Below are 14,149 nucleotides of genomic sequence, written 5' to 3' on the forward strand. Positions count from 1 at the left end.
AGTTGTTGAAACTATAGTTTATATTGCTATATTGTTGATAATTCAACGTTTTCGTACAGGATGCTCCGGGGTCGTCTCATATTTTCTTTCATGTACAAGGAGATGTTTCTAGTATTTTGTTGTTTTTATATTTAAAACAGGCAATCACAAACTAATTGCAATCGCAAACAAGCCAGAATAAACCATCTAAAGTGTCCAGATCAGGCTTATGCAATTGAGGTTGTACAGTACTTACATACCCAGTTTACTAGGATACCAGTCAAACAGTACAATGCTTATACATCAATTCAATATTATGCGTTGTACAAGATAAAAACTGGTGCTTATCCTGCTTAACCTTCTTAATCCAGAGCATGCACGATCTTGATTTAAACATTCTTCATCCTGCTCTTTCTCTTCATTCAAACTTCAGCAGATGACCCGTGGGCCTCTTGGTTTAAAATTAGAAAGTCAAAAAGAGATTGATCAATGTATTAAACTAAACAAATAAGAGTGATACACTGGAATGCAAAGAAATTAGGGGGCTTTATTATTGAATAACAACCAAAGTAATAATAACTGACATTTAGAACATTAACAATGGTTTTATTTGAGTGGCTAAATCTCTGTTCATCATGCAGGGTATTTCCTGCAGGAAATGATCACATACAGTGTATTGAACTGCCAGCTCTATTAAGTTTCCTTGTTCCTCTCCTTATAGGTTTCATAATGCTCAGATTCTTGCTGGTATGGAAATTCAGAGATTTGATCTGCTATTCTGAGGCTTTAAGAGTGTTTCTCTAATCTCTAAATATTCTTTGCAGTGTAGCAGAAAGTGCATTTCTGGCTTCGCTTTTCCCTGTTACTCACCCTGGTCAGATACTCGGCCTTGTGGTGTTAGGAGATCTGGTCACTGCTTTACAAGTATAGTCAATATTTTATTGCTCTCTTTCTATAATAACTAGCAATAACTATTAGCCCAAGTAAGCTCTGCATGCACAGTTTGGTGTTTATCTCTACTATTTAGTCCCTCTCCGTTTTGCTCTCCCTCTTTCTCTCTTTCTAAATAGTAGTGACAGCTGTGCGTCATTGGGGTAATGATATGATACTCAGAAACTAACGTCTCCATGATGTGAAAGATGGGGTATATTGTTCACCACTTTAGATATTCTTTTTTTTGACAGTTCTATGAAGGCTGGCCCTATATGCCTACCTGCTCCCTTCCTGTCTTTGCCATTAGCGGTGTGGTGATATTTGAAGCTGTTGTTTAGACTCCCTCATACAGACTTTATAGACAAAGTCTATAAATATTAAAGTCAAAGACGGGACTATTTCCAATAGGATACATTCTGGAGGTGCACCTGCTCGTTTCAAATTCTCAAAGGCATCAACAAAGTTGGATTTATGGGTAAATCGTAGCAAAGTAGAATTGGGTGTGCATAGGTCTAAGCTCTGTATTTTATTTATTAGCTAGGTAGGACAATACGTTGATTGACACGCATTTTAACCAGTAACGAATATCCCGTCGTTTTTCCCCGGCTGAAAAATTTAACCCCGCCTCCGGAGGGAGGACTTTTGCCAAAGCTCACTGGAAGTCCCACACGCGACTGCATAAATGAAAAAGTTAAGAGAGCTTTATTGTTTACTCAGGTGTCTGTTCTTTGACGTAGAGTTTGTGAAGCGGATTCTATTATAAGTCTTCATATTTTTTTGCAACAGAGAAATCGCGCCATTTTTTCGTTGTTCCAAAAGTTGTGTATGCTATACTTCGCAGCTGCCCTTCCCCAGCTCTCGAGCGAGCTATAGCTCTCGGTACGATCTCCGCTGTTTCCCGGGATAGTATTTTGTGTGATCAGCAGACATGGGACTGCAACCTTTAGAGTTCAGTGATTGCTACTTGGACAGTCCTTCTTTCAGGGAAAGAATAAAGGCACACGAAGCGGAGCTGGATAAAACCAACAGGTTTATAAAAGAACTTTACAAGGATGGGAAAAATCTTATCAATGCCACCAAACGTAAGTTTCAGCACTAAGATAACTTGCTTAATTTCTACTTCAGTATGTTTATATTTGCTTCACAGTGAATTGTTTTTTTTTAATTTGTTTATTTGTTGTTTAGTTCAATAATGTAATTAAAATGAATTAAAGAATATTTTTCTTCAATAGAAATAATTGTACGTACTGTATGGACGTACAGTACTTACGGTGGCATCTCAAATATTTGTAGCTCCTGCTGTACCAGCTACAGTGCATTTATATTGACTATTTTTAAGATTATTGAAGTACCTACATGGCCAGCAAATAACTTGTAAAAACTATATAACTGTTTTTTTATGTTAGAGACCGAGGGTGCAGGGACTTCCAACCTACGTAAGCACCAGCCATCCTCTATATTCTTTCTTCTCAGTTTAGCCAATCTTACACACTTAACAGCGAAAAGAATCCGTTTCCTGGCACTGCATACAGTATGTCTCTTACTAGCAAGCCATGAAACTAGGGCTTGATCTTTTTTATACTGTATCTTTATCAGGCAGTACTGGTTTGAAAGTACAGCCCATCACTGTTCAAACTTACTAAATTGACTTTTTCATACACTGAAATATATATTTAACTCCTATTAGAATACTTTCAGATTGTTCTCAATTTGGGTTTTGTTCAACGCGGAGCTAGGGTGTTTAACTGCACTAAGTGTTTGTTACATTATTGACGTGTTGAGTGCAGTAGTCCGTTGTCACTTGAAAGCATTTTGCTAACGTAAAGATTTTCCTGAACTGAAAGGGATGTACTCTTGAGCAAATCCTCTCTTGTCGATATGCTTAGAGTAATTTGTTTGCACTGAAGATAAAAAAGGCTATTAAAGATGAACTTCGCCCTTGCTTCACATTTTCTCTGCCAAACGTTTCTGTTAGTTGCGTTTTTAACTAATAAGTTAAAGTAAAAGATTTTTTTTCAGAACGTAATTCCTAAATAATCTCCTTCCTTTGACTTCGAGCATTTTAAAACCATGTTCCAGTGCATTTGTTAGACTGAGACAAAGCAAAGGTTTTCGTTTATCTTTACTACATTTGTTTAGATCGTCAAGAAGGAGTCAAGGTTTGAGGTGTTTAAACAATTAAAGGGGTAACAACACAAAGGCTAGAATTCAAAATCCAAAGACCCGATTTTTAAAGTCAACAGTGACCCATGGCTAATTAGTTTATAGTAAATCTTAATGATTGATTCGTTTAAGTCATTAATACCTCAAATGGACTAACATGCAAAACGTCCTGTTTTGCGGGGCCACACTGACGGGTTAGCAAATCGCGTGATGCCTCATTAAGCCAGAAGATAACACAGGTTGCAAATTATAAGCAATTTTTCCGTCAGAGATTCAAAGTCGGATTGCTCTAGCTGAGTGAATTCAGACGGATCAAAATAAAAAGATTTTCAACGTGATAAAGTAGCCTCTCGGAATAAGAAAGTACAGTCACTTTTTATGCTTGTGTTTTGACATGAAAAATGCACCTGTGAAGGACCTCTTTTCTCGTGTTATTGTTTAATATTTAACGTGTATGACGTGGCTGTTCACGTGTACAGTAGTTTTGCTTTAAAGAGCTTTATTAGGCAGCTGTTTTGCTTCAGTTTTGTTTTTCTTTGTTTAATGCACAAGATGAAATCAAATGCTATTTTTTAAACTTCCAGATTTACATTTGGGTCCTGTGTCCTGCTGGGTTTGTTGCTTCTGTAAAGCCAGCATCTGATCAGGTCTTTAGTAGTGGGGATATTGTCTACTGTCATTCTTCAGTTCCACTTGCAGCTGCCCTTCCTATACATTGTGAGGTGATTTTGGAAAGATAGTATAGTCTCCACACACTTGCTGTCATCAGGCATCCTCTTATGCACCTGAGGTTTTGGTTTATTGTTGGGATCTCATTTCCTTGCATGCAGGCGTGTTTCCCATAGTGGATATGGGTACTGTGCTGTTTCTAGGACCATGCAAGTGCTATGGTTTACATTGTGTTTGTAGTATCTCTCCACTTTGAGCTGTCTAGCAGCTGGGGAATTACTGTATATTCTGGGCATAGATGTACCTCTAGGTCCTCCCCACATGTCTGATAGAGTTACTCCTCGGTAGACTGGGTTCAGGCAAGGGGTGATGGGAAACATACTTCAGAGGCAGTTCTGTGTTTGTGTCTCTGTGCTGTTCTGGACATAGTTAAGGCTTGCTTGTGTTTTGGTTGAGCTCACACCTAGTCGGGTCTTGATAGACATTTTTAAACTAAGATGTCATTTTCCCACCCGTTTCCCAAAATGTCTGCTTCTCTAATACAGTATCTTTGCTTGTCCAAACAGACCTGCGTCTTGACCATTCCAATAGAAAGATGTGCTGTTGCAGATGCAGAAAAGTTACGTGAAACTGAATAAAGCAATGTTAATTCTTTTTTTTTCACTAAATACAACTTTGTTTTGATCGTGAAGGTTTTCTGTTGGACAGCCTTATTAAAAACATTTAACTCTTTATGTTTTTCTGTTTTTAAAATACTGAAGGCTTATTTCTGGACATAGATGTACCTCAAATCTGAAATATGTTATTGATAAAGCTATAACCTTGTCTATATACAATTTGAGGTGTTATTTTTTCATTGAAAACATTAAAGTTGGTACATAAGATTGAGGTTGCAATGACACCAAAACCTTCTTATTTTGAGCAATTTAGAGACTTCCCCACAACAAACATGGAAACGTTACATGTATATGTGCTATAGCCATTTTAGAAAGGGATACAGAAATAGATCACAGGCAGGAAGATATTAAATGGCAGAGTCATACCTAAAATATCTTACAGCAGCAGCAGAGAAGAACTGTGGCGGAGGAAGTTTGCTTGCGTCTGTTTGAAAACATGTGAAAAGAGTTTATGTCATTGTTAAAACTAGCCATAAGGCAATCTGAAGGATTTCTTTGCTATTGTAAACTAGTCCAATCCTGTCAGTGCATGTTGTGTGCTCTGTGCTTCTGAAGCTGACAGCTGAACCCATGACTCTGGGTTGGCCGTGATTCTATTTATGAAGATTTAACAGTGGTCTTGTGTGCATCATTAAATGTTAATATGTAGTATGTAACAAAAAATTAGACAGTTTTTTTGATAGCGCTCTGTTTTAGAATTGCAAATAGATTTTTTAAAATTTAATGTCATGGGTAGTTCAAACAGGATAGATTGCATGATTGCACTGCATTGCATCTCTTAAGTATTACAATAAATAATTCAATTTTCTCATCTTCTCATCCTCCAGATCTGTTTTCTTTTTTAAATGTGGGTATCTTGCTTTTAAGAATTGAGTACCGGCGCAAAAACAAGCAACAAGATAAGATCTTGATGTATAAAATGCTTCACTGCATTCTACTTCTCCCAGATAGTTTCAGAATGTGAATTTACTGTGTCCTTCATTTGTGTAGCCAGCAGCCCAAGTTTGGAAGTAACTTTAAAAGCCATAGTGGAAAGAAATGGCTAAAAATAAACTGATCACATGACTTTTGTGACCTCTCTTTAAGCAGACCAGTGTGGGCCAGCACAACACGTGTAAGTGTGTTCTAGAGATGTGTGTGAACTCTCTGGTAGTCTCTGTGAAGCCTTGACCCAAGGAAGATTACTGTAACCCCAATACAAATGTGCGATTATTTAACCCATGTTAAGTAACATTAAAAAAAATGTCTGTTTTCCATGCAGTTTTTTATTTGATGGACTTGACGCCAGATACTTCAGTGAATGTAGCCTAGTTCCTACCTTACTTTCTGATGTATTTGTCAGCTATGGAAGAGTTTGAAGAACTCTTGGTTGTATGAACTGGGGGTGGGTGAGGGGTAGGAGATTCCCACTTACTAGAATGTTGCTCTTGGCAAAATGAGATTTACAGCAATATTGTCAATCCAGACAGCTGTGAAGAAGGATTCCTCTGTTTATAATAAAAGAAGAATAGGTTGATAGTTTAGCATGTGGTGCATATCTTTCTACAAAATATAGCCTCCATAGAATGGTTCCTTTTATTTATTGTGCAATGATGGTTTTCAAATAGGTTTTTTGTACACAAAATGTGACATATGACGCACATCTGAAGTTGTGGATTTTTTTTTTGCCTAAAAGGAGAACGTTTTGTGTACTGAAAATGGTAATGTTCTAATGCAGTAAATGTTTATTTTCTTCATTTGCATGGGAACTATGAGCTCAGTGTTCTATATAAACACATTGAACACAAGCAGTCTGGGATGTTAAGCATGGTGGTGCATGGGTGTGGCTTTTTAAAACCTCTCCATGTCCTTAATTTTCCAAAATTGTTTTGGCACATTTTGATTGTCAGACTAATTAAACATCATATAGATATAGCTGACTTAAGACAAACTGTGCCATTTCTGTAATTAGAAATAAATAGTAGCTTTGATAATAAAGTTTGACTGGTAGGCTGGCTTTGGGTGTATGGGTGCAGGAGTTGTATACATTTTATAATTTAAACTCACTATACATAAATAAGTCCAGTCATGGTTATGGGAAGAAATGGGTTAAGGAGAAATCCAGGTAGACAACACAAAGGTAAAATGGGAGTAATAGTTCCTGTATCTTGGAGTTCTCTTAACTCAGGTTTGCTAAGGGACAGCATCTGTCCATTGAAGTAGAAGAAAAGTAATAGGGTAACCTTGTCGTTAGCCGAACCAGTAAAAGCCACAGCGTGAGCTCTATGGGCATGGGTCCGAGTCCAGCTCGGACGGGATGTCACAGGCATTGAAGCTGAGATTTGAAGCATGAAAGTCACGCAGCTGGAAATGCCAAATCGGATGGTTATAACAAATAAAATATTTTTTAAAAATGACAGTAGGGATGTGTGGTGATCTGGAGATGACGTGAAAGAATAACAGCCTGTTGATAAGGACAAAGCCAAGGATTCTAGACTTGTGTCAGTAAAGACACCCTAAAGACCATTAAGATTCAAAGGTTGGGAACAGGGATGTTCTTTTGGTATATCTGAGAAGAAAGAGTAACATGGTCGTGTAACTATGAATGTTAGGAATGATGGAAAGAAGGCGCAAATGGGGAAAAGGCAGCAAGAAGATGACTGGAGGACGAAGAAGATCAGCGCAGTAAAAGCCATTCCAAACCCTTAGGAGTGACACGGGATAGGGTTTGGGAATTCATCAAAGGAAATCAAGGATATGTACAGTATGGCTGTCCATTGGCTTTCATGGTCCCTTGGGAGGTTTTTAGATTGGCACAGTTGATTGATGAGTAAAGTAAAGTTGGCTAAAGTGAATTTAAGGAACTGGGAAATCTCCTTTCCTGCTGGATAGGTGCCATCTTTTAATTCAGGAGAAGCTAAGATGACATAATTTGAATGACATGTGAAAAATGTGCTGCAAAAAGAGGTGTGGAAACCCAGTCTTCACCTTCAGACCCTAATGGAGCAGAATGTTCTAGTGTGTCATCGAGAACTTGAAAGTATGAAGTATATTGGCAGACAACCAATACATACCCTCCTCCCGCATTATGAAACACTGGCATTTATTCAAATAAGCCCAGGTTTAAATGGTCATCCAGGAGAGGTCAGTGTACTGAACTGTGGTGGCATGAATATATTTTCCATCCATCACAATCAGCTTGTCTTTAATTATTGATGTTGCGAAAAATGTAACAATAATTCAAAATGCTGCTCATTATAGAGTAGACAACATAGACAAGCATGCCACATGTAAACAGCTAGCCGTGAATTTACATCTGTGGAGAATGAAAGAAAGCTTCTTTGTAACAAAATTACAGTTTCATTCAATTACATGTAATTGTCAAAAAATAGTAAGATAGTACTAATGACCTTAAACTGGAACTGCAGAAGTATGTCAGCAAATGTTTTTGATACTATGTTGCAATTCAATTCTTCTTCCTTCCCCAGCAGCTTATCGGGTCAGCTCTTGGTCTTGTGGCCATTATTAATAGATATGGGATGTGGTGTGCTTCCTAAAGCCGTGTAGAATTTCTTTTAGAAGGTGGACATCTTAAGGCTACTGTCTCGGAGCTCTTGTGAGCAAGGCTCGAATCTGGACTGGGGCGCCTTCTGTGTGAAGGCTGTGGGTTCTCCTTGTGTTGGTGGCATGAAAAAGGCATCTTAGCTGGTGTTTGAATTGTGACTGTGTGTGTATGCTGCAATGAGCTTGAACCCGCGGTCTGCTGGGTTTGGCTCCCCCTCGCTATGACCTTGTATTGGATCAAGTGATTCTTGGAAATGGATGGACATCTTGGGATATAGATGTATATGTTTGAATAGTTGGCCTCTATTTGACTTTCATTTATTGTTATGGATAAAAAATACATTTATACATTAATGTGAAACTTTGGTTAGGTACTTTTCTATAAACAGTTTACAGGGCAACACAAACTCCTGTTTTTTTCTAGTATTTTGTGTATTAGTATATTCTCAAGCATATAAATAGTTTGTGAATAATGTGTTAGCCCCAACTAAAGTGTGTTGGGTGGGTTTTAGGTTGAAAAAGGCTAATAACTAGATTAGAGATTTATACTTCCCCCTTTGGAAGGTTTTCCATTGATCCTATTTCCTCACTTGACTTGAACCACTGGCTTTGTTTTAACAGAAGGAATGTACGGTCTTCATTGAGATTTTGCTTTTTTGGGGGGCTTAGTTTGTTTGTAGAATCCAATTAAGATTTGTCATAATATTCTGTTTTGATTCAGCAATGTCAAAGTTACTGAAAAGCGTAAGATGGCCTTTCACTACATGTCGGAATCAGTGTGCTAGAAGTGGAATAACACTGTTTAATATTTGATAAAGCTGAAATAAGTAAGGAATTGTTTTAAATGATTTGAGGAAATTTCACTTCTCACTGTTATGTTGTTAGGGATTCAATAAACTTCCCTCTATCTAGTAATGTAACATGCTGATGACAGACTTGTGTGGTGTGACCTGACAGAGTGGAGTCCTGCAGGCTGTTAGAGCAGTGTTTTATTAGCCTGAAAACTGCACTGAATAAACAGTTTATTGAAAAATAATTCATTTATGGGCTAAGAAGGATTTTCTTCTCCTTTTTTGTATTTGTTTTGGTCATAATTATTTTATGTCGCATATTTCCTTTGTTTGTGCCTCGGTGATATACTTAGTAATTACTAAATTCCTAAATGCCTAAATGGTAGTGTATTTTCAGTTAACTTACCTTTTGTATAAATATCTGAATTAGAATTAGCCATTGAAAGACACAAAAACAATTTTGCTGTAATATGTATATATAATCCCCAGTTCTAACAAGTACAGTAGATCAAGAGAATGACATCTTTGTGTCTTGCATACTGTGGAAGAGGTTCAGGTGAATTTATTCATCACGTCAACATTATCACACAATGCACTGCGCTGTTAAGATTGTATTGAAAGGGCAAGTGTTTACATTGGGCCTGTTCATGTTGAAACTACTGTAGATACTGTTAGCACATGGTATCCAACGCCTCTATCAAGTGGGGCCACACCTTCAATCTTCCACTGAAATATAGCCACCTCAGCACAGTAGCATGACAACAGCAAAACACTCCGCCTTCCCTTTGAGGTCTTAAGTGTTGCACAGTCATTTACAGCTCTTTCAAATTAGTGTGAAGAGCTAATGGCACTAGCCATTATAGGATTCAAAGCCGTTCTGAGACCTTTTGATTCCATAGACTTCTGGCTTCATTAATGATTCTTTTGTGAATTCATGTGATCACAGTTCCCTAAATGATATTTTTTACTGTAGTTTTGTTTGTTTTTAATCCTAATATTTAAAATCTAAGTCCTTGAGATTACATTCTTCTTTAGAATGCCAAGCTGGAGAGTACCCTGTTACACAGCAGGGCATCCACTAGAATAATTTGAATGAAGTGCTTTCTATTCATGGGTACCATGCAGTGTCCTACCTAGAATTTTGAGTCCCTAACTCTCTGCTCCAGCATCCTGACCTGTATTCTACACTGCTTTATTTGATTTTTTTTAGATAAGTGATCCATGTTCTTGAAGTAAAAAGAGAATAATATAGTCATAAGTGCTGCTTAGTTCTATTTTATTCTCATTTAACATTACATGGTCATCTGAAGGTTTTTTTTCCCTGAATTAACAATGTAAGCTGAATTGTTTCCCCTTTTAGTTATAATGCTGCTTATTATCAGTGGGATCTAGATCTAGTGAACCACTTGTACTCTGTAAACTATTTTGTGTGCCATAGGTATCACTTCTTATTCAACAATCTAAGTCTCTCGCAGTGCCTCATCATCTTGTGTCAGAGTTATCAACTAAGGGAACGTCTCTTTTCAGCTTTCACACAAAGAGCTGTCAAAAAATGGTGACTGATTAGTAAGAGTGCAATGTATCTCTACAAGCTTACTTATGGAATATGATTTAAAAGAAAAAAAACATTATTTTAGCTTTCAGCAGTATTAGGGTTGGTTCAGATGTTATTCCAATGTTTTTGTATTCAGTTTTGTAACATGATCCACGTCCCTGTCATTTAATTAAAAATGGGGTTTTACCACATACATGTACTATAGTACTGAAGAGAATATTACTTGTACTCTATTTGTGCTCTAGGTCTCAGACTGTTTTTTTCAAAATATTATCCTAGCAATATCTCTGTTTTTACAGACATTGTTTTTTTCTAAAGCTGGGTTTGAAGTGGAAAGTCCCTTCTTCCTGAAGGAAATGTGAACTGTAAGCTTATAACTCATTTGCTAAAGATGTGTTTAGGTTTACAATGAGGATAAAGAAACTGGTCCTTGTGATTGATTAAACTTAATCTACACTAGCTGTCAGAAATGTATTTTAAAGCTTTGGCTGGATTTTATGTAGTCCATCTTTAGGTGGAGTGCCAGTGACACAGTCACAATTAAAATCTGTCCTGCCTGTCAGTTTCCAGTTTCATTGCTGTGTTTTCGTATTAGAAAAAAGCCGCTATTTACTTAATGTTGTGACAGTATATATTTTAGAAATGTGGCCCATTATATACAGTACATATAATTAGGTTGCTATTACTTAATAGTTTGTATCTTGTTATAAATTGGGCTGCATTCATATAATTCACAGTTTTGGAAGCACATGGAGCCTGGCTGTTTTCAGCAGGGATCTGTCAACCTGGTTCTTGTAAGCGGCATTTGTGTTTCTTGTTCCAGCTGAACTAAGACTTCATTGCCACATTTTTGTTGCCTGCCTATTGCAACTAATTCCTTCTCCCCTATGGAAGCCTGCCATCACATACTGTAGGTGATTAATCTGTAATTGATTTGCAGGTTAAGGTTCTCATTTAATCCAGGTAAGGCCATTTGTAAATGGAGAATTGAGGCCTCTGCTCATTTAGCACGGCTCTCTGGGAAGTGTTCAACCCGTTTCAGGGTGTGGAAATGTCTATCTGTTATAAAGACAGGAGACTCTGTAGATATTGGTATAGACTAGATATACAGAAGCTGGCATGAATGAAATTACATTCTGAAGAGGAGATAGCAGCCTAATCAAAGGTCGTTTGAAGGCCACCACAGTTTTCTCATTTGTAATCGGCAAAGGTGTGACCCATCTTAGTTTTTCCCCATGCACTTTTTGCCTAGTGAAAAAAAGTTGTGACCCTTGTACCAATTCTGCCATAGGCAGGCAGGCATGTTGGCTAATTCCTTTGTGGACTTAAGACTGTGGGTGGAAAAAAATCATTTCAAATTAACCCTTAAATGTTTGTTTTTACCTTAGTCCTATTCAATCAAGAGACATGGCACTAGAGAAGCTGTATTTAATAATGTCTGTTGCAGCAGCCTGACTCGTGGCTGTCCACTTTTGTCTTGTGTAGCTCCGTTATCTCCTGAAACACTGTCTTTTTTTTGTTGGTGTTTGTCTGATTCTATGCGTTGTTGTGTTAGACTCTGCCATAAAACAGGTTGCCCTAGGGGATAATAAAGTTTGAGGTGAATTGTATTAGAGAATATGAATCGACTTGAGTCTAAACAGCATTTGAGAAGAATTTCCATTTTTGCTTTCGGTTTGGATTCTCCGTGTGTAACTGTACTGCCCAGCTTGGTTACGTACAGCTAGCAGATGTTGTTAATGTATCAATTGCCACACCCTCAATCTTAGAATTTGTCTTCTGTCCATGTAAACCAAGCTCTTGCAACAGAAGACAATAAAATGAAATGATAAAAGATATTAAAATCCAGCTTTCTTCTGGTATAGTCATACTTCTATTTTTTTCTTACAAAGAAAATTCACATTAAATTATAGCTAGTAGTGCTGACAGAGGTTCTGACTTAAAATACTGTTTCACTCATTTCCCAGAGTTTACATGATCTCTATTTCCAATTGTACGTTGTCTTTTATGGTTACCACTAGCTTAACTTCTGATTTGGTTATCTCCCTTGTTGTGTTGTTTTTTTGAGTTTGCCAAAAGGTGATCCCTCCTGATTCCATGTGCAGGGGAAGTGAAGTAGGATTCCTGATTCCAGGATTGTAAGTGAAGCAAAGAGGGCTGAGGCGTGTGGCAACTTGATGTTCCCTGGGATGCCTCCTGGTATTCACCACTGACAAGTCTTTACAGAAACAGATGTGCATTTTGGGAATAACTTACAGACCGCATGAGCATTAAAAGAAGATAAGGGTATTCAGCTTATAATAAAATGAGGAATAACGGTTCATCATTATTTGCACTTCTCTATCAGGTAACACAAAAATGCGGAAGGGCTTGGTCAGCACTTAACAAATTACATTGCTACTCCTATAATTTTATTTCTGGATTTCTAGCTCCTTAGCCCCATGATTTTCTAACGGTGAAAAAAAACAATGCACTGCTCAAGTTCCATTATTAAACATGATATCCATGCTACCATCACATAAAGTTAATAGGCAGTTTTTCAGCGCCATAATTGAGGGATTGTAAATCTCTTTTGGTGCCTGTGGGTCTCTGTATTTTTAGGTGTGGCTGTTTTATGGTCTTTTGGTATGAAGTTGGTCAGAAGATTCTTGGCCCTAGGTTGCATGGTGGAACGCACAGAACGACAGTAAGCTAAAGGCTCTTGGATTGATGAGGTCAGTGGTAGTGAAAGCTGTGGTTTTTGTCTTATTCTTATGAGATGGATTGTGTTAAAAAATGGGATCCTTTTTTTACTGCCACTCCAGCATCTTTTAAGTTTTTTTTTCTTCCCACATCAGTCTGAATGTAAAAAAAGACTAAGTGGCTTTTTGGATAAGCACTCCACGTAATGTACACTATGGTTTGAGGATTTCAGTCTGTGCAGTTCACCATCTAATTATGTAACGAATCCTGCCAACAAGATTACATCAGGTTCCTCCATCAAAACAGAGTCTTGGAGACTGTAAGAAATACAAACACCAGAAATGTGTTTTTCTTGGAATATAAAAATTGAGTTACATAAAATGAAAGGATAATCAATTCATAACATTTATTGTGTATGTAGTGTGTTGCAAAAAACATTGTTTTTGGGCTGTTAGACAGTCATGGCTCACAAGGCTTTTGGCATACACAGCATGTCAGCATATTAACCCTTTGTGCGAGTACTGTGGAGATGGTGGTCATTGTTTTATAGAAGGGACTGTAGCGTAGGTTTCTCATGGATGGATTTATTGTGTTTGGGGGGGAAAAAAATGTTTACCTATGACCGTATGTGAAAAACAAATGCCAGTTTTTGTTAAACTACAGTATATATTTTTTCAAGGAGTTGCTCAGGAATTATTATCATTATTCTTTACTGCAGGATCATGTGTGTTACTATGTTGAGTTCATTCAGATGTAAGCTCTCTGAATTTTCATCTCTTATTTTGAGATTTTATATTTCTGTCATTGTGTTTTATTGTAGATATCTGACCAATTGTATACAGACATTTGAGGGTTTGCCTTAGTTATCATTTTATGCCCTGTAAATTGTCAGTTCCTGCAAAAAAACCTCTTATTACGTCTTCCTATTTTAGTTTTTTTTTATGCTTACTGCTTGCTTAACTTCCGATTTTGTTTATTTCCCTTACTGGCTTTTTTTTCCCCAAGTTTGCCAAAAGATAATTTCTCCTGATACCACTTTGACCTGCAGGTACATTACAAATATTTTTCTTTTTGTTCCAGTGCTAAAATATTATATAAGCTAGAAAGTAGAAAATGTCCAACATGTCCACTTCCGGATGTGTCTCGGAAGTCTGGTT

At 37.3% G+C, this 14,149-nt stretch overlaps 1 protein-coding gene across 3 annotated transcripts in view; it reads left to right on the forward strand.

Moving 5' to 3' along the window:
• Nucleotides 1-1,544: 1,544 nt before the first annotated feature.
• The window catches only part of arhgap10 (Rho GTPase activating protein 10), an 80,084-nt gene continuing 67,479 nt past the window's right edge, over nt 1,545-14,149 (forward strand). For all 3 annotated transcript variants that reach the window (XM_088917616.1, XM_088917634.1, XM_088917626.1), the window contains exon 1: nt 1,545-1,994. In XM_088917616.1, the coding sequence (XP_088773742.1) occupies nt 1,841-1,994 (154 nt within the window). In that variant the 5' untranslated portion in view covers nt 1,545-1,840. The remainder of the gene's footprint in view (nt 1,995-14,149) is intronic.

Source organism: Atractosteus spatula, chromosome 1, assembly GCF_055471065.1.
Source record: "Atractosteus spatula isolate fAtrSpa1 chromosome 1, fAtrSpa1.hap1, whole genome shotgun sequence".
Lineage (NCBI taxonomy): Eukaryota > Metazoa > Chordata > Actinopteri > Semionotiformes > Lepisosteidae > Atractosteus > Atractosteus spatula.